This window comes from Pangasianodon hypophthalmus, chromosome 3 (assembly GCF_027358585.1).
Source record: "Pangasianodon hypophthalmus isolate fPanHyp1 chromosome 3, fPanHyp1.pri, whole genome shotgun sequence".
NCBI lineage: Eukaryota > Metazoa > Chordata > Actinopteri > Siluriformes > Pangasiidae > Pangasianodon > Pangasianodon hypophthalmus.
In genome coordinates, this window is record NC_069712.1 from 6705864 (window position 1) to 6728100 (window position 22237).

Sequence of the window (22237 nt, forward strand, 5' to 3'; positions counted from 1 at the left end):
ACATACTCAAAATATTCATAAATTAAGCTCTTTATTTGAATGTATACAACAATATTCTGGGTATTTATTGGAGCCTACATGCTTTTATTCCTGAACTTTACTTCAACAGAACACATTATGTACAAGTTGCCATTATTTATAGGATACATGTCTTTGGTGGTTTTAAGTATACCCATAAATTCAAATGGCCAGTCAAATAGGCCTAACAACTATAAGAACTCAATAATAACTAATAAACTTGATAATGGTGGGTTGTGATTTCCACCACTGTAACGCAATAATTAAACAATGGAAAACCCTGGCTATAGATCTCTGCGTTCTCACAAATAAAGATACTAAACCATACAGAGTACCTCTTTTGTACCTTTTACCTGGGCAGGTGCATGTGGTGCACTTTTAATTAGCGTCTAGAGATAACTTAACTTTTAAAACTGTACATTAGTGGTCTTTAAGTGGTCCTGTCATTCATTCATTCATTCATTCATATTTACATTTGTGGCAGACGTCCTTATCCAGAGTGACTTACAGAAGTGCTTTGAAGTCTCTATCAATAAATACGTCCTGACAGTGCTTCACTAGGTCATGCACTTAGAGTACTATCGGTCTAAAAAACCCTGTTGTGGAGGTAGTTCATCTTCAGTAAGCGCTTTATTCTGGTCAGACTCTGAATCCAGAGTCCATTCTGGGAACTCTGAGGATGAGGTGGAATACACCCTGGATGGGACGCACACTTATTCGCACCTGGGGGCAATTTAGGGTAAACTATTTGCCTACCAGCATGCTTTTTGGGAGGTTGGAGGAAACTGGAGGACCCAGAGGAAACCCACACAGACACAAGTAGAACATGGGAAACTCCACAGCAGAGCTCAGGGAACCCTGAAGCTGTGAGGTTGCAATTATTTTAAAAGATAAATGATTCATACTAAAGAGGTACTTTTGATGATAATACCCCCTCCCCCGAAACTTAGAGGAAAAAGTACAGTCTGATACCTTTATTTCTGAGAGTGTGAGGGTTCCCAAGTGCCACTTCAAGAAGCACTGATCTCGTGTTTCAAGTTTCAAGTTTATTGTCATGTGCATAAAGAGTGCTAGTGCATCTATATACAGTGAAATTCTTGTGCTACAGTTGCACACTCCTACCCAGTCACAGTGCAAAAATGAACTCTTATGTAGCAAACTGTAAACATTGAACACAGACAAAAGACCGTGCAAGATTATTAATGTGCTCTAGGCAAGTAAAAATAATAATAAATTGTAAATATTGTAAACATTGTATGCAGTCAAAAAGTGACATAGTGGGAGATATTGCACATACAGTACTCTCAATATTAATGTACTCTGCGAAAAGAAAAAATAATAATAAACTGTAAACATTGAACATAGACAAAATACCGTGCAAGATTATTAATGTACTCTGAGAAAAGGAAAAATAATAATAAAATGTAAATATTGTAAACATTGTATGCAATCAAAAAGTGACATAGTGGGAGATATTGCACATACAGTACTCTCAATATTAATGCACTCATAGCAAATAATAATAATAATAATAATAATAATAATAATAATAATAAACTGTAAACATTGTATGCAGTCAAAAAGTGACATAGTGGAGATACTGTATGGTTAAAATTTAAGATATATAACAAAATGATCTAGTCTCAAGTCCATTTGCTAGTTGAACAGACAACCATAAGGCGACTAACATTTAAATTAGGGGCGTTTGCAGCTGCAGAGCGTCTTCTCGCGGATCTGACCAATCAACGAGCCGCGTTTGGACTCATTAGCATATTCTCCGCTCTGGAGGGCGTGGCTTCGCGCCGCTGCTGCCGTGCGGCTGAAATCCTTCCATTGATATTCAGCCCAGTGTCCTATATATGAGAAGAGCAGAAAAAAAACCCACAGCGCAGTGTGCAACCCTGAGCATGATGTGAGACTGAGACAAAGACAAGAGCAGGTAGGATTTTTTTTCCCTTTCTGTTACATGCACGTGCTTTCATCTAGATTGTCCTAATCATTAATTTAATGACAAGGTCATCCAGAGCACTCCATTTCCAGTGACCATTTAATACATTTCATTAGAAACCCTGGCACAATGATTGTGCTGTATAAACAGGAGGAGTAGGACAAATCCGTCCCATGATGCACTCATGATCCTCTGAACTGACAGGTGATGCTGCGTGTTTTAATGCACCTCAACTCATTTGGTCTAATTAACCAGTTCAGCTTCAGTGTGACCTGCATACAAGATCTGAGTGCTGGATCCAAATTTAACCAGGCTCAATTTAGTCCTGCCTTTGCTGCTTCTTGGCTTGTTCAGTGATTATAGCTTCATAATAACTCATATCAGTTCATATTATTACGTCATTATTAACCTGCATGAGATTTTTGGATCACATTGCACTGGATTGCACTGGCTCTATCTTTTTCAGTTTTATTTAGAAGGATAAAACCCCTTTTCATCATGGGATATTTCACATTGCAGTTTCGATATGAGACCCAGACGGCAGGATTTATCAACATTTCACACAAGCTCTTTCTTTCAAGCAGTCCGTAGAGTCTGTGTGTCCTGTAGCGTCCCCAGATTGTCTTCAAGAACCTGCATTATAAAAGTGGTGTCTCATTTTTCAGGGCATGAAATGCAGCGCTCAAATCTTGCAGTTCCCTACCTGGCAATTTTTGATTCACCGTTTATCATGATGTAAAACTGAGTTAGAGATGATGCAGGCGTTTTATTCTTCATGCACACTTTTGGTAATCATTTTCCCAAGAGAACATAACAGCTATAACCAAGCATACAATTTATTTCTGTATTTCCGCCAGAAGAAAAAAAATGCATCAGTCATTATAAGCTGGGTGCAGTGATGTTTATTATTTACATGCAGCCTGTGTTCTGGTCAAGGCATTGGGCAGCCTGCCAAAGTTTTGGACATTACTGAATAAGAAGCTCTCCAATGGGAAGAATTTAATAACTACATGGACAAAACAGTGTAGTGTGTCCCTAGTGAGATGCAATGTTTGGATGTGGTGTGATAGATGGCAAAAACACTTAATTATGGTGTAATTGGCTTGTTTTACAGTCGTGGATGTATTTGTGTGATAGATGCAGAATTTTAATCTGTCAGGTCTCCAGAGCTTTGGCTTGTTCAAGATTGATTGCAAAATCACAGAGGAATATCCTGATGCTAAACAATTCCTCACATGATTCAATACATGATGTCAAATATCCGGTACATTCTTGCTAGCATCATTATCATGATTTATCAGAAAACAAAGACTATATTATCATGTGTCATGTCACTCCAGTGTAGCTTAAACCAAGCTGGGTTAACATTATAGTGTAGGTCATTAGACACATGTTATTTGAGGGCACATAATTAATTTGTGGTTCTTTTTTGCATAATAAAACTTTCTGAAGGAGAAAAATGTCTGACTAATTAGACTACACGTGCTTATATTAAATAATTCTTCTGAAAGTACAGTAAATGAAACTTATCTTTTTGTCTTGTCAGGGCCTTGGTGAGTGTCTCTGTCTTCTCGAGTTGTTATGTCTATCAGTGCTGTTGCTTTGGGCTCTGAAAAACTGTAGAGAATTTATTTCTTTGTCTTCACTCCTCAGATTGTCCACCATCTTGACCTATTGCAGTCTGTAGTTTGAACCATAATTGGTGTGTGTGTGTGTGAGTGTGTGTGTGTGTGTGTGTGTTGCTGTGCCATCTACAATGATTAATCTTACAACTAAACGTAGACATTGATTAAATGATTAAACTTTATCATAAACTTTAAACTAGAATTAGGGCCGTCCAACAGGGATGTCTGAATAACATAGAGTAATGACCCAGTAGGTCAGAAATAGTAGTTTTTTGATGGAGCTTATAGATTTGAACTCAGTTTCTTCTTCAGAAGTTTGTCTTCTCATTTAATGCTGTCATTTAGATATCCAGACAAGTCTCAAATCTCTCAATGATTTTCGCTTTCTTAGTGTTTTTCATAAAAATGCTTAAACTGTTGCAAAACAGCCCCTTTGGGGAAACCCGAAAAGTGTTTTCCCTATCAGAGAAGGTTCTAAGTAAAACTGGAACCCCCTTAACTATCTAAAGAGCCCTTGAAGACTCCTTTTTGCTAAATGAGCTTGTCCATACATAACAAGCAAAAACATTAATCAATTAGGTAATTCTTTGATAATGTTGATTTGAGTATTATAGAGATCATACTGTGTATGTTTGAAACATCTGGTGTTTTATTATATATTAATTTAGTATAATATATCTAAATTTTGTGTCTAAATTCCATTCTTCCAGGATATCCACCTTGATTTTGGACTAACAACAAAGGAAGCAATAAAACTGGACTCAGAATGGGAACAGTTCCTAACCCCAAACGGACTGTTACTGTTCAAATGGTACCTCGACTATCTGGTACAGATACTTTGGGCAACAAGGACACAAATGCAATCTGTCTCCAAGACTCCGGTTTAAACCTGACAAAGGATCTTGCTTCTACGCAAAAAACAAAACCAGATCAGGATAATATGCAACATAAGTCTGCAAGTAAAGAGAACCTGTTGGAAGGGACATCCAACTCTCCTTCTTCTAACAGTGAGGATTATAGAAAACCTGATCCCCAGGAACCTCATGCAAACACCAAGATGGAAAACATCAATGTAATTTCAAAGTCGTTACCGACCATTTCTGCCAAAAGCAAGGATATTTGTTCAAGTAGCCCATCATGTGTAGAAACACTGCCTCAAGATGATAAGGAGAGAAATGACAGTCATGCTAAACAAGGAAACGAAGAAGGGCAGAGTACGGAGAAACTACAGAGTAGAGCATCGGCATCTGAGGAACCCACAGCACACAGTCAAAAGCCATGTCACACATGTGATCCTAAGCTCAGAGACTTACCTCCCAGCAACAGGAATGCAAACAAGGACACTTCCCATTTACATGAACTTAAAGAATCGAGTTGCACCATTAGTTCAGATCTAGCTCTGATAACCAGCATGGATGAGACGAATCAACCACATCCAGAATCAACTAAGAAATTGCAAGGAGCGACTTGCCCACAAGGCCTTACAACAGAGGTTTCCAAATCAGTTCCTAAACCAGCAGAGACCTCTCAGCCAGCAAACAGCAATGAAAAACCTGAGGCAGATCTTACTATATTACAAGCTAACAAAAAACAGTCCACACCTCTTAAAGAAAAAGAGTCTTGCCCCAAATCTGAATATGATGCAAATGACGACAAACCCCACCATAATGTCACAATAAACAGCACTTCTCAACACTCCCTGGACATCTCCTTAAGTCACTCCTTTCATGCTGAAGTGACTGATGAGGCAGTTCAAACACAAGGATCTGCTTTGGAGGAAAATAAGATGAAACACTGTAAGCTGTACCGTGAGGCCTCCACCATGACATCAGCAGCAGACTGTGGCACCTCCCCCTGCAAACAGCACCAGGATGTAGAGGTGCAGGCTGTGGCTTTAGTCTGCACTCGTGCTGTTGAAACAAGTCCCAGCCTTTTTACGTACCAACCCAAACGGGTGTCTATTTGTCTTCAAATGGAAGAAATGGAGAGCCTTGCAATGGTATATCATAAGGACAATGCAGAGGCACCAATTATAATGGAAACATCTGGTAGTTCATGTGGTCCATCTATCACAACCTTGTCAGGGGGACTTCTTCAATCTGGAGGCGTTTTGGTGCACACAGATGGTGTTTTACAACACGAGACCAGGCTTGGAGCCAAGCCCAAGGAGCCTGGGCCACCAATTTACAATGCCCCAAAAGGATATTCACCTCTTCAACCAGTTTATCAGATCAATATCGAGACATGCAATCAAAATAAACCATCAGCTGAAGCTAGTTGTCAAAGTCAGAGCTACAAAGTCTCCCCTGTGCTTTCTGGTTTACATTCTGTGAAACAGGACTCCAAGGGGAAGGGCTTTGGTGAGATATCGACCACAACAACCGATCAGGCCTGTCAAGCTCTGTCTGTAACAAGTCCTCAGTCAGAACAACCTGCCAGGCCTCCTGCTGCTAAATCCCCTATTTCACAGTCAAAGCCCTCTCCACATGTGGTCGGTCCTCGTACAGCAGCTAATGAGACCAAAACAGAGGCTTCTGCCCCTCCATCAAGCTCCACTTCAAAGCACAAAATAAAGAGAGAGCAGCTGGTTGACAAATCCATAGCCAAGTCAGCAAAGCAATGTTCCAAGTTGGAGCCAGAGAGCTATAAGAAGGAGGATGAGAAGGCAGCCAAGCCGACGAAGAAGAGCGTTCACGACGTGGTGTGGGATGAGCAGGGCATGACGTGGGAGGTGTACGGTGCCTCGCTGGATCCAGAGTCACTCGGTTTCGCTATCCAGAGTCACCTCCAGTGCAAAATCAAAGAGCACGAGAAGAAGATCATGGCTCAGACAGTGCTCAGGAAATCCATATCAGGTGCAGTGTCTGACTCACCCTCAGCCAGAAAGAGCAAGCGAAGGCAGGCAAATGTCTTCAGATCCATGTTCCAAAATGTCAGACGGCCCAACTGTTGTGTACGTCCACCCCCCTCGGCAGTGCTGGAGTGAGAACTGCTGAGTAATCCTGGTCCGATGATTGCCTGGTACAGAATCTTCCTTGAGGTTTTCTAGTGCAAAGCATGACAGGACTATTCCCGGTTCATGATGCAGAATGTGCGGCATTTAAAAAAATTGGTGAGTGTGTAAGTGGAGGCAGTAAACATTATTATTAGAGGAAGTATTTTTAAAAATTAAAAAATATGCCGAGAGTAAAGTTCTAACAGTATTTAAAGTGAAATGGCAATAATGATAATAATATAATATAATGAAGCTAATGGAACATATTTAGTTATATGCATGTATATTGGTTCAGATGGCTGTCTATTACCCTCCCATTGTGGGATCTGCAGTTATACATTGCACTGAATATCAGATGTAAGCTTACTACTGTTACTTTTTACAAAACCTTGTGCAGTTGAATTTAAAATCTTATTGTACTCTGAGTTTGGTAAATAATTATTATTATTATTTATGATATTCATATTTATGAGTTTGTTTAATCGTTAAGCTTTGCAAATCCAAATAGGTTGATAATTAATGAAGATAAACTGCAAGAACAACAAAAAAAAATCTAAAATCAGGTGTGCTTGTTGTCATATGTATAGTAAAGTGCTGGTGTGCCATAGATACCATATTGAGCAGCAATGTTACCCTGATTTTATATTAAAATCATTTAGAGAATACCATTCACTCTCAGTTTACTCTGTTCTTCATTACACAGTGCATTTGCCTTAAGTATGATTTTTTGTAGTTATTTTGGATATTATCTGCAGTTACATACCGTGATGAGAAGGTCATGTTCGTGGGTACGTGTATGTAAAACACTGAAAGGCAGTTCTGTCAGTTTGCTCAGCCATGTGACTACATTAACTGCTGACGCATCATATGACTTTTCTTATTCCGTTGCTTTGCCATAACTGTAACCATTTAGTGATGTGACTGATGGTGGCATTTCAGCCACAGATGGAAGCCGTATCACCATGAATCATATCACAAATCTATTTTTGGAGGTCTTGACCTCTACAGAGTGAATGATATTGAATTTGGCAGAAGGGCTTTTCTTGTTTTCTCTCTCTTTCTCTCTCTTTCTTTAATATTCTGTCCCTCTATGCCACAACTCCTGCAGCTTCATTCTCTTTCATTTCAACACATCTCATCTCTTAATTAGCTCCTGTTTCAATATTTAATGTCCTCCCCATCGCTGGCACAGTATCGTTGCAACCATTTAAAGGCTCTGATTAGATCTTCACCATAGGCCCTGTTTTAACTCTGGAAGAGATTAATGCTGGCGACGCAGCTCGCCAACTACAGAGCTCTTCACAAAATTCCAGCTGGCTTTTGTGATCTTCATTTCCGTGATGCAAGGTTTGAAATTTGGAGCCTACAGGATCATATAAGAGACTGTCTGTCAAGGTATTAACAGAAAGTTAAAAGAGAGCTGGTCTATTCAGTGAGGGTGTTTAAGAATGTCTGAAGTGAGGACGTGTATGTATCAGCACCATGAGGCGAATTCCAGCCATAGGATTTGATAAGATGACACGTGATAAAATGCATTTGGTAATAAAATGGGTTCACTCACATTGAGAGATCTGGTGCAATCAGTGTGTTTGATGTTGATTTGGAGGACGTTTCTGTGCAAACCCCAGGAGGCTGTTTGATGTTAGATATGTGGTGTGAAAAATGTACATGATAACCTTAACTCAATGTGACAGTTTTTGGCATATCACAGTATCTGCTAATGATGTTTCATTTTCAAAGAGGATGACATTAAATACTAACACTACAGTGGCAGTGCAGGTTTTAGATTATCTGAAAATGAATCATTTTTTTTTAAACGACTTGTTAAGAAGAAAAACAACTGCCTTTTCATGTGATATATTTGTTAAAAAGTAGGCTACTTGGTCATACATTATCTAAGGAATAAAACACAGTGAGGTATGCTGTTATATGAAAATAATAAATGACAGCATGGTGTGATGCAGCCCAACACAAAGCAGAGTTACTGTTACTACTGCAAAGTTGATTATTTTCTAATAACAGTATGCCCCAAAGTGTTTTATTCTGCTTATATCACAGCAATTTGCTAACTATTACAATTCTTTTTTTTATTAAATAACAACACAACATATATACATTTATAGTTATGTTGACTTCCGCAAAACATGTTAGTTCCTGTTATCACTTATAGATTATAGCTGTGTAATTATACCCGCTCATTCCATCACTTTCTCTCGAAGTTAATAAGACAATAAAATTCAGCTTGTTACCTCAAAACACAGTGTCCAGAAGACTTTCTAGCTTTACCTCTGACTGTTACAAAGCTCTGAAACTGGAGACTCCTTTCAAATTAAATAAACATCTCCCTACCAAAACTCCTTACCAGTCAACAATTACATGACTTTGTTAAATAACATGTTTTTTAATCAGGAATGAGCGCATTAACTAATTCATTTTCCTTGCAATCAGATATTCTGTTAGAAAATGAGTCAACACCTTCTGAGAATTCAGAAGTGCTGTGGTATAAAATTGTAACATTACATGGTGTAGCATTACATATAGGGTATAAAAATTTCAGATCACAGTATACCTCATGACAGTGTAACAAAATGAAACCTACTATTTAGAAACTAGGCAACTACCGTATTACCACTAACGAGTTGAGTAACTACTCAAGTGTAACTACAACCTTTCTACAATATATATATATATATGTGTATATATACACATACACACACATATATGTATGTAAATAATATACATCTTACATATGAAATATTGTATTATTACTATATATACGTACTGTATATAGTTTTATTAGCACCTCCAACTTCATTTCAACGAGAGTTTTATAAAGAAGTTTATACTGTGAGAACTATTTTCTGCAGCTATTTACAGTGGAATGGCCCTATAGAGAGTAGAGAATAATAATAGTCTGGCTGGCATAATGCAGACTGCAGTGTTAATGCAATGTGAGAATGCTGACCATACACATCACTCAACGTCCACTGAGCTTTTATAGATTGCAGAATCGAATGCTCCAAAATACTCACTCCTTAGTGATTGTTTTCTTCGAAAATAAAAAGGACTGAAATTCAGAAGCAGGAAAAAGGGAGTCAATAGACAGATTGGGGTCAATATTCTTTCAACATGATATATTTCACGTAATCTACTTAGTTGAGCTTGGTTGTTTGGGAGGAGTGTTACTTCGCAGGATAGCAATCTTGGTAGTGGGAGCACTGCAGAGAACTGTATGCTGATGTAAGTATCAGCTCTTAACCACAGCCTGATTTGCGCTTTTGTCAAATCTATGTTTTTCAAGTGACTGTGGTTTTAATTGCTTTCATTTTCACACTTTTGAAAGCACTTACTCTGTGAACTCTGCATTAATTTTTCCATTTGGTCTACTTCTTAGATGCGCAGTTGTTTCAGGGACACACCAAGGCCTAAAACTGAGCAACATCTAATCTTTTAGAGTCTTTTTTTTGCATCGGTTTCATTTTAACTTGAACATAATATACAGTAGCGGCTCAATTTACAAAATTGAAGCTTTCATGCTTTTGACCATAGCCAACTAAATCCTTGACCTAAATTGCCTAAAGTAAAGCAGGCTTCTCTGAAATAATTCTTCCAGAGAGATTTGTTTTTTAAGGCAACTCTTTCATCAGTATTGGTGTTTGGATTGCAGATGGTGTCCATCTGGATGCTGGATGGCCATTTATTCACTCACATTTCAGTTTTTATCTGTGGATTAGACATATGCATATGTTAGTGTTGTAATGTTGTTATGGATAGGATACAATGTGTACAATGATCTTGCTGTTTGTCCCTGTACTGTAATAATATAGACCGCATTTTATATAATGAGACACGAAGCTGTTAAAATAAGCCATTTTAAGACTGTACTATATACGGTTAGTTGCCGTGACATTCAAAATGACCTGGATTACTAAAAATCTTTCTACGCTATCAGAAAAAGTCTACTAAACTGCACCTTTCCTTGTTGCTGGGATGGTACTTTTATCTTTAATATGTATCTTTCAACTGGAAATGTGGTTATCGTTTACTTTTAACAAAGATTTAAGGTACATAATTGGATGATAATTGCAATAAAGCTACACGATACCCATATTTCAAGGTAAAAGATATTTACTAAAGTTATCAAAGGTGTATGCTTGAGGTTACCACCCCAGCAATGAATAGTTCAGTTTAGTACCCTTTTTTTGGACATGGGAAAGATTAAGGCTTAGCAGTTTGGAAGTTATAGAATGTATTTATGCCTTTGTATGTATGCCTTCTGGGTTACCTTTTAGGAAAAAATAGACATTCATTTGTTCATTTCCAGGCCTGAAAAAGGCAAATAAATGTCCACTGCATGGCAATAATGTGATTCATTATTATCCTATGAACATCATTACCCTCATTAAAAATGTCAGGATCTAGCATTGTAGAAACACCCTGATGTCCCCCCTGCCACTGTAAATAGTCTGATATCACCAAGATTAACAAATGTCTCAGAGTGTCTAGTTAACTGCTTGATTTGCATCGTAACTTTCTCAGTGATTCATTTATATAACTGTAACAGTTCATATACTAATTTTCATTAACCACATTATCCCGGTTAGGGCCATGGATCCGGAGCCTATCCCAGGAACACTGGGCGTGAAGTAGAAATACTAGAGATAGAATGCTAGTCCATTACAGGGCATCATGCACACACCCACATTCAGACCCCCATTCAGACCTAGGTGCAGTTTAGAATCACCAATCACCTACCGCCATGTTTTTGGGGGGTAAGAAGAAACTGAAGACGTTGGAGAATCTCCACATAGACAGTTACCGTGAGCTCAGGATCAAAACTTGGGTCCCTGGAGCTGTGAAGTGGCCATGCTACCCCCTGTATAACTGTGCCGCCCCTTATTTAACAGCAGTACTGAGATACTGTGGCTTGAAGTTCCCAGGCACCACGTCATCCTCTAATATCTAAGCAGCTGGTGTAAATACTTGGGTAAATACTCAGTAAGTAATAAAGAAATGGTTTGGCAGTTCATTAAGAACTAACAATAATCACTGAGGTTTATATATCTCCTGGAGAACTACTAGCTAGCTGCCAATTAATTATTAAGAACATCAGCGTCATCTGCTGTCTTACCTACATAGTAGTAACATAACTGACTATGAATATATTATTCTGATTGAACAGATAATGTGTTGTAAACAGATACAGATGCAGTCATGAATAGGAGCACTGCATGTGCACTAATGCACTATTTTCTTTCTTTCCTTATTTTTTTTTTTTTAGAAAGCTTTCCAGAAAGATTCACTTTTCCTGCCAGACAGTTTCACATTCATATGTGAGACCAGATGTGTGTATCAGTTTATGCGTATGGGATCCCATAGGATGAAACAAAAAGTCATGCAAGCAGGAGGTTTTTTCCATTCACGTAGGTGAAAGGTCAGATATGAAGCTCGTGGGACAAAGAAAGACCATATTCATTAATGTGAATACATTTACAGTGTTCACAGATTCATCCTTAGTAACTGCCTGGTCAGGGTCACAGTGGTTTAAAATTGAGCTACTGGTTTGTTTATATTTTGGGAAATAGAACCAACCACTACATTTGTTACAAGTAGAAACAAAAATAATAACTGTGCTAATGGGATTAAAAAAAAAACAGTCCCATGCACATTTCTATTTCAGAAAACCCTTCCAGTGTAGGCCACACCCACTTTGGTTTAAAATCCAAATACAGACGCATATATGAATATTTGGAGCACTAAACAGATACAGGAAAAAAAACAGATACTGATAATGACATTGCTTTGGCATTTTCTTTGACAGCAATGTTCCCGCTTATATTACATGCACCATGATGGAATGTGTGTGTGTGTGTGTGTGTGTGTGTTTGAAATTACACACCTACTTTTACCAAGCTTGTTATCTGTTATTACTAAGACTTACGTCTAGAACGACGTTTTGTTTCTCATCTCTAATGAATAGCCCTGCGGTATCCAGCCACATGTAGAATAACGATACACACTCGCACAAGGTCACCTTCCTCTGGCTTCATTAGAGACTGCTTTATTACCGCTGACAGATGCATTCATAAATCACTGGTCCCGCAGTGGCGAGAGCTGCAACACAAACCTAAATCTTTCATTCTTTTGCTCTTTCTTCTCTGTTCTTCTTATAAGCTGCTAATTATCTATATGCAGCTGGATGCAATTCTCTCTGAATGATATCAGTTAACCTAAAAATTTTCAAAGAGCTGCAGTTAAAGGGACTGGATAGAGTGAAGGACATTACATTACATTGTATTGTATTGTATTGTGTTGTATTGTATTGTACTGTATTGTGGAGTATTGTTTGCACCATAAGCTCCAAATATACTAAATATATATAGTTATAGATTTCTCACTGTTCAGAACTGGTGAGTTTTCACCTAGGCAGAGGAAAGACTTAATTTTGATAAATGGCTTACACCATGATGAGATTGAAAGGAATTTCCCTCAGTGAAGAGGTATTTGAAATTCTTCTTGTATGTTAGTGGCAGAAAGACAACAAAAGAGATTGAGCTCAGATGAAATCTATCTCATTTTGGCACCATCTTCAGATTTGTCTTAATATCTCTCTCCTAAATCACATTAGAGCTGTTATTGGTAATGCTGCTAATAAATCCCTGTACATTTCCTTATATGTGTGGTGGTCTAGGAAAACCCATCAGATGTGGCTGTGGCTGAATTCTGGCAAACAGCCACAAATAAAAAAAAAAGGTTTTGGCCAATATATATATATTTTTTTCCTGCCTGTGGCATGCTTTGACATCTCTCTGACATCTAAGAAACCATAAATATACTGTATTTCACCAAAACGACATGGAAATGTTGTTATTTACTCTCTAACCTTGGCTTGGTTTCTACCTGCAAAGATTATGTTGTGTACAGAGCCAGTTTGCTTAAGGATATTTAAAACTTTGCCAGCTAAACCTGGGTTTAAACTGTATGATTTTGCCATCACAGATAAAACCTTTGCATCGGAACGCATAATATGACATGCTCACTGGTGGGCGATTTAGTGCTGTTTTAATCAAAGAGAGGCAACGACAAAGTTCTTGCAGTGTCCGAAACTTTGGATTAAAATCTCAGAGTGTGAGTGTTGCTACAATGTTAACATGTTAAAAGCGACCAATAGGAGAACAGGTTAGGATTACATGAAACTCACGGGACAGCTACAGATATGGTAGTGGCAATGACAAAACAAACAAAACAGGCTAACAGGAGGGAAAAAATATTCATACTAGTCGAGTTGGCACAGAGGTGATACCCGATATCGGTATCAGGCCGATACCAGCAAAAAAAAAAAATAAATGGTGGAACGGATATAGGAGAAGACATATCAGATAATGGACCCTGTAACAAATGTAAAAGATTGGAAATGGAATTGAGGGAAAAAAATTGTGTTTGGAACTGGAAATGTTTAAATATAAAGAAAGTAGTTTATTCTTTTGTATGATTGATTTTTATTATATTTAAACCTCATACTTATTATTATTATTATTATTAATTACTTATTATTGTTTATTATATTTACAATATAAGTTATTTTTGTGTGAAAGTATTTTTCTGTGAAGTGCTCCAGGAAATTTTTTTTTTAAAACTTAGTAGTTTTCTTTAATCACAGGTCTATGATTAGAGGATGTTCATCTCATAATCTGACATAGAGAACAGATATTGTACCTGTTATAAAATTCAGCCGAGATTTTAGCGTGATAAGTAACAAATCTTAAAAGACCGCTGTAATGGCAGTAGTTTGAAAACTGGCTTAAGTGGGATTTCCTCACACAGAGAATGTCAGGATTTGAGAATTTGTTGAGAAGGTACGCTGTGTGTAGCAAAATAATCATAATTCTAATGAATTCAGCGTTAAAATATCTGTGATGCTCCTGCACTATTGTTGAAATGAAATCTTTAAATGCAGTTATATAGTAGAACATGTCAAAATGTTCACTGTGTGAAGGGTTTTCCCAGGATGCCACACATATGGTTAACAGTAGGTTCAGGGAATCCAGTCTCAGAGCTGTGTCTTTTCCTTGGCAACATTTACGAGAGTATGATTTTGCATTTAATCAGAGTCTAAAAATCTGCATATTGTAGCTGGATGACAGACTGGTTTCTTCTGCTCACACATGATTTCATGCTGAGACACTGCCTGTTTCTCTTGATTAAATCCTGACAATATGGCTATCTGCTTGCAGTGCTGTGTAGCAGTAGCCCTAAGCAAAGACAAGCTAAATCAGGTGCTTATAACTCTGCACGGCCTCATGATGTGTCACGGTAAGTGATGCTAAACAAACTACTAAACCTAAATATACAGCATACCTGATTTATTTCACTACTGCAGCTGTAGCATTATTTTATATAAGCACTATATGGATAGCAGAAGGGACACAATAAAAAATGCACATGGATAATTAAAACATTTTCTCGCATAGTTTACCTAGCCTCAATGATTAAAATATTACCTCCTGCTGAAGTTAAACTGTATTTGTAGAATTCATGCAGAACTGGTGTAAAATCTTTTGCTAATCCAAGGTTTTTAGTAAACATATATATACTGTATGACAACAACAAGAGTTTTGTATGTTAAAAGGTCAGTTTTTATATAATAATAAATATAATAGCAAGCTGAAAGAGCCCAAAAGCCTTCACACATGTTGGTGGAGGAGACGGCTCTATGCTAACCCCATAAATGATAATATCATGCACTTCAACCAGCCAAAGGCTACAGCCCCACCATCTTATTTTTTTTTATTAGCTTACAGAATTCATTTCACAAATTCACAGATAAACAGTTCACCTAGATAAACTTGGCTTGAAGCAAAAGTAATCCCTAGCACGAGCGAATGTGCGTCTTTCACATCCCGTGTCCTTTCCCCTTCAGTTGCCTTTTCTTCTTCACATTTGGTCTGATGGCTGCGTTTCCTGAGAAAGCAGACAGTAGTTTTCAGATGTCTCTCGTTTTGCCATAGCAAGGGGTCAAAATTAAACGTTGGCACTTCTGTAGCTACAACTAGTGCACTGACCATGAGCTAACTGTTAAATTATCCACTGATAAACAGCTAAACAGCTAATATATCAAATCAGTACCAAGAGTATTAGAGTGTTTATGTTAGTGCTATGTTTCTAGTCTCATATCTAGACCCTATACCTAACAGTAACCATTAGCAGTCAATCATCTTTAGCTTTGCACTGGAGCTGTGAAGGGAAACATAGTAATGGAAGCTAATAAGCAATGGAAGTCTATCTAATGCATAATTGTATTGCTAAGTACATTTGGGTCAGTTCAATTCAATTTTATTTGAATTGAACTGACTTAAAAGTACTCTGCAATACAATGATGTAACAATAGATATTGTCGCAAATAACTTTATAGAATGTAGATTTAGATTGCTAATGTGCAACACAGAGGTGATAATGGGAAGCGAAAACTCCCTGAGAAATCATTATGCTTCTATATAATGTTAAATCTACACCATAAATGTCTTAAGTAATGCCACAGACGTGCCAATGTGGTCTGGGAAACCACAGGCTTGTTTTACACTTGGATTAGTTTTAATGAGTATGAGTCTCTAGTTTTCCAACTATGAGCTCAATTTTTGAGTCAAACACTTTGTGGAAGTGCTATCTGTGCTGATCTCACTGTGGAAGACTACAAAGAATACAAGTGACAGATTTTCATACTGGTGCAACATTTCTGGAATAAGCAGGACTTGATGATATTGGATTTTTTTCCCTGCATGCAATCTGAATTTCTTGATCACGGATCAGTGAGGAGGAAGTCCATGTTAAATTGTGGAAATTTATTTATTTAATTATCTTTTATGTAAAAAGGGCCTTGAGAGAGAGAGAGAGAGAGAGAGAGAGAGATACAAGTCCCTGTGTCTGTATAACTTATTCTGATTTTATCATTATGAGCAAATTTCACTGTGTAACTGAATACTGTAACATTATCTATCTTAACTGAAATCACTTTTTTTGCTCATTTCCAGACACATATTAAACAGAATTGCACAGGAAGTGATGAGTACATTTATATAGATCCACTTTGAACTTTTGGGTAAGATTGTTTTCCATTATTTGTTAGCTACTTCAGCTACAGTTTATAGCTACATAATCGTACAGCGTTTTCACATTTGGCCCGAATGCTTGAGTCTGCACCCTGGCCTGATTCTGGGCTCATTTGGTGGAATTCCTTCTGAAACATGGATTTACTGCACAGTTCCATACTTGTGTGTGCTTTTGTGCACACAGTTTTTCAAATGGTAGTTTTTTAAATTCTTCCTCAGTGCTTTTTGGATGCATGGCATGCCATCAGGCAGGAATACTTGCAAACTAGGAGCAGTTCTCATGCAGTATAAGAAGATTTTTAGCCATGTAAGCCACAAGAGATGTACATTTTTCATCATACTCTCAATGCCCACAATCGCACAAGAAGTGTGAACTAATTACAAATCTCCAGTCCTATGAAGAAGAAGAAAAAGGAGAAAAAGTCTGCAGATGACATTCAGGTTTCATTGTTTTGCAAAAGAAAAAAAAAACAGTGGTTACATGGGAAGGATAATTCTGTCTGCCCTGTCCTATCAGTGTGAACAAATAACAACACAAATTATTGTTCGATTAATACTCAAATACAGCTATCTCAGTCAGCCATGCAAACTCGCCGCCTAGCATAATCACAGCAGGGTACCTCAGATAAAGACATGGTCAAGGCCAATGGAGGAATGAGTGTAAGGTGACAGCCTAATCTTACTGATAGCAGTTAATAACAGGTTCCATGTCTTTATGGGAGCTGCAAACAGCCCTTGTCCTGCTCTCCCATTATCATAATGAGATAGTGAAGTGCCTCTCACTGCAGGCCGGCTGCAGGACTGCACCATCATTTTGGCCTGACACTTTCCTTTAAGGCCGAGCCAGATAACACAGGTGCTTTAAAAGCCTCCTCGAGTGGGTTATCATGTCAAACAAATGTGGTGACTCAATTAGAAATGTGCAAAAGCTGTCTCTTGCTGTTGTCTTGAATTGAAGTGAATTCCCTAATACATGAGAAAGGGAAGTAAAACAACACACACTACCTGGGTTCATGCTGTGTTACCTCTGAATACCAAACATCATAAACAGAAAAGTTGTCGTTCTTTTGTTCAAACCACACTAAAAACATTACATTTACAGTTCTGTTGTCTGTCTTTCTGTGTAAATTTGTACCTGTAGACAATGTGTGTATAGCTTATCTTCTTTTGTTTTTCAAGGAAAAAAAATATTGGTTTCTCTGTAACATGAAAAGCTATGTTTTTTGCTTTATTAACTCCAAGACAGAAGTAATGACGTAAGTAATAACAGGAACTCCTGTGTCATGAAACGTACTAACTTTTACAAAGCACTGACACTCCTTCCCTAAATGTTAAATAAATATCTCCTAACTAAAAGACTTTTTTAATATAACAACACAGTATTAATCAGTTTATTATTAGGCTTAGATTATATGGAGGATCCGCCATACAAGGCCCTGTGAATGAGCTGTTATAGGAACAGTGACGTATTAGAACATATTAAACCTATCATTTATATTCCAGTCATAAATGTTAAATCCATGTTGGTATCAACAAAACTAATCAACACCTTCTAATTCAAGAATTCAGTCATGCTGTAGTATACATATTGTAATCAATAAACAATCTCTGTTAAAAGAAAAATTAATTGACTGTCATTCAGGTGTAACGTCATAGCTCATGCCACATGTGTGTACCGCACCTCCAGGGTAAAACACTTTCCCATTTTTAGGGAAAATGATGCTAGAGTAAATAATCCTCTGTATTTCACATGTATCTTATCAATCACTGCTGATGACGTGATTGAAGTTACAGATGTGTCAACAAAGTGGGCTTGAAAATATCAGCCCAAATGAAGAGCAAAGCTAGGCATGTTTCACTTTGTGTAATCATCTGACATGGCCGTCACTGATAGGCTGCATGAATCTACACTCTGGGCTAGAAATGAATCAGCTCCAGCATCACTTCTTCCTGCCATTCTGTGTGTTTTTCTTATGACCGTTGGTGGTGGTGTTGTGCTTGGTTCCATAAAAGCCTTGCCATTTGATATCATCAAATAATCTGATGTGGACGCCAAAAATGTGACCTTATACTGATGTTTTTTATTGCTGAAAGACATTTTGAGCTTAGCCCTGCTAACACACTTATACCAGCCACCCATCACCCAGAAACCTCTTTTTATTACAGTCTATAACGATCCTGTGCTTTCACCTCTTGATCTTCCAGTAATCATTGGTGGACCCAGACTTAATTCCTATTTCTCATAACTACACATATTTCCTATTAGCTTCACTGCAGGTACAGAAAAATTTATAGCAGGTATGAAATTCATGCTTTAAGATAAATAATTGAATAATAAGCCGAGATGTTAAGTTTGAGCTGTTAACACGGACAGATGTTCTTTGTAAATCAGCATATGCTGTATGATGAAGATTCCAAGGTAAGTGTTGAAGGTTAATGGAAATGTTGCTTGGTCATATACACCACATATGCATGATTTTCAAACTTAAAATAGTAACAGTGGTGGAAATCACAATCCTCCCATTATGCATTATGAAAGTTTTTATATTTATCATTACATTCTTATAGTTATTAGCCTATTTGGCTGGTCATATTGAATAGCTTTAATCCAAACAGCATAAACTCAAAAACAAGTTGGTCTATAATAATCGACTTGAATCCAATGAAAGAATAAAAATAAGTGTAAAAGTTAATAAATTAAATTCCATGGCTTAATAGCCAAAATCATTATGCATTATACACATTATACAATATGGTTAATATTACATATTTGGATTGTGTTAAATAAATCTGTACTGAGGAGTCCTGCAGAATTTATTATTTTTTTTAATATGTAAAGGGGTCATATTAAAATATGTATTTAATATGTAAAGCTGCAAATGTTTAATAAACCCTGTCATATACAGTATGACTTAATTTGAGAGGGGGTGTGAGGGAATTCTCTTCCACTGAGTTATAAACATTCATCATCTTGTAAACAATGATCCATCTAATAAACCCACCATACTTTTTTCTCTCCCTGTTTGGATTAATGTTGTTATGTGACATGGCATAAGATATTTGTTATTAGTAACCTTTAGAAATAGCACTAAATAGAAGTGAGCACTAAAAGACTGTCATTAAAAAAGAAAAAAAGAAAAATTATGCACTCTTGCCAGTTATTAGATATGAGGAGTTAATTAAATGGTACATCTGAGTTTGGAGTTTCATTCTTGGGAGTTAATATGTAATATTTAACATTGCTAAATCGCATTAATTCGTCTATTGTATTAGTAGCCTAGCTAGATAGAGACATGTGACATATTAAAGGAAAACTGGTGACTCTGTTATGATTTGGGGGGCGTTTATTTATTGTGCTGGCATAGTTTGGATCCTCTTAGAGTCACTGCAAATCAATATAAAATCTTTAAGGATGGCTCAACCTCCATCTACATGGCACGAAAGCTCACTGAATGGTCTGATGAGTATTTATATTATCTAAATTATATGCTATGGCCTTCACACATATTAGACAGTGTTCTCCACGACCATCATCCAAACACTAACTTTTGAGAGAAATGGTGTTTATCCCTCCAGTACGTTTCCAGAGGTGCATTGAAATGGTTCTGGTGATTCACGTTGGCCCAAAACCTTACAAAGACACTTTATGTTGTTTTTTCCTTTAATTTGTCACATGTCTGTAACTATGGGTTTTGTGGTCTTTTCCTGTCCAGTGAAGGTTAGCTTTGCATTGTATTCCCTGTAAAAATGGGATTTAAATGATATTTATAGATTAATTGAAAGCCATTTGGAAAAATCACGATAGATAAATTCAAAAATAAGCATTTGAATGTACCCCTAACCGTTCCGTCATTTGAACCCACCATGAACCTTGAAATTTATCTCCAACCATTTTCTCCTCCACTTGCTGGACTGGTGCTATAAAGATGTTTCGCAACTTATCCGAAGGGCTTTATCAGATTATCAGAAGAACATCATCAGAACTGAGAAAAGATTCCACGGAATCCAAGTCCATGTCCTAGACATGTAAAATGACCTCAATGAAAGGATTGAGACCAAAGAATAAAAATAAAAAAAGCCGAAAAGTTCAAAGAGAACCTGCTGTGAAATCTGGTTTAGGATTTGATCCAAAATGGTAATCACTCATGACTGATATTTTGTGTCATTAAGTCATTAATATTATCCACTCTCTAACACACAGCATAAATCATTTTCCTACTGATACTACAATGCAAATCTAAATCAGATTGCAACATAGATTCCATCCGACACTGCCTGCTGAACTCACACACTGCTATCAACGTAAAGCTCCAGGACTGATAGCAACAAGAGATCACTATCACCAGCAGCAGATTTGCAGATGCAGCCTGCCAGCATACCAGAGTACAAAGTACAGCCTTACAAAGTTCAACAGCGAGCGGCATTTATAAACATGGGCTGGTTATCTGGGAAATCAGCATTACGTTGGCGGTGTTGGTCCACCTGAAGACGACTCGTGGGTGGAAAAGCAAGAAGAGCAAGATGCCGTTGAGGATTGGCCTGACCTCCCTGGAGAAGAGCCTCATTCTTCTGTTTGTGGCCATGACTGCAGCCTGCATTGGCCTGGTTGTGGTTTATGTCACCGAGGCCAACAGCTCCACTGGGGGAAATGAAGGAGGTGAGCTATTCGAAATATCATACTGTAATAATTAATGCAAAAAATTTATTGTGATACCCAGTGCTGATGATCTTTAACAGAAAAGTACCAGCCAAATTGAAAAATCACAATAAGTCCACTGATTTCTTTAGTGTTACTATTTACAAATAAAAATCGTGTGAAACTTAAATCATTGATAAAAGAACATATCATTTAAAAATCAACTACAATCAGGTACAAGGTAGGCGTATTAACAGCCATGCACATAATACTGGATCAGAACAATTTACCCCAGTACTGATATGATATTGACATACATACACAGCAGAAATATATTGCAGAATACATACAAAATACCATGTACATGAATTAATGAATTCATTCATTCATTAATTAATCAATTTCAAAAAAATATTTTGTGGCCACTTTATTAGGTACACCTACCATGTACCTGCACTCACTGGCCTTTTTTTAAAATCAGGTTTCATTCCCAAAAATATATGCACGTATATGCCACATGGTATGTCTGTTATACATTATATTACAAACCGGATCTCACAGCTCCAGGGTCCCCAGTTTGATCCTGAGCTCAGGTTACTATCTGTGCAGAATTTTGCATGTTCTCCACATGTTTGTGTGGGTTTCCTCTGGGTTCTTCGATTACGTCCCACCTCCCAAAAACATGCTGGTAGGTGCATTTGCTACTCTAAAGGATAGACTTCCTAGGACAGGCTTCGGATCCACCATGTCCCTGACCAGAAGATGAATGAAAATACATAAGTAGGCAAAATTATTTTTTAAAATTATTATTTAATTATGACCACAACTGATGAAATGGTACAAAAAATCCTGTTCAAAATATCTAATTGTAATATATTGTTATACTGTATATTTATTTTGCATGTCGGT

General features: G+C 37.4%; 2 protein-coding genes across 2 annotated transcripts in view; both read left to right on the forward strand.

The window, feature by feature from the left end:
* Positions 1-1799: 1799 nt before the first annotated feature.
* gprin3b (GPRIN family member 3b) lies at positions 1800-20040 on the forward strand. The gene is made up of 2 exons (XM_026934248.3): positions 1800-1957; positions 4302-20040. The coding sequence occupies exon 2, from the start codon at positions 4358-4360 to the stop codon at positions 6575-6577; it is 2220 nt and encodes a 739-aa protein (XP_026790049.2). The 5' UTR covers positions 1800-1957; positions 4302-4357; the 3' UTR covers positions 6578-20040.
* Positions 20041-21122: 1082 nt separating this feature from the next.
* zgc:154142 (uncharacterized protein LOC555481 homolog) overlaps positions 21123-22237 on the forward strand; it is a 48231-nt gene continuing 47116 nt past the window's right edge. Inside the window, exon 1 of the mRNA XM_026934053.3 lies at positions 21123-21349. Coding sequence (XP_026789854.3) covers positions 21214-21349 — 136 coding nt within the window. The 5' untranslated portion in view covers positions 21123-21213. The remainder of the gene's footprint in view (positions 21350-22237) is intronic.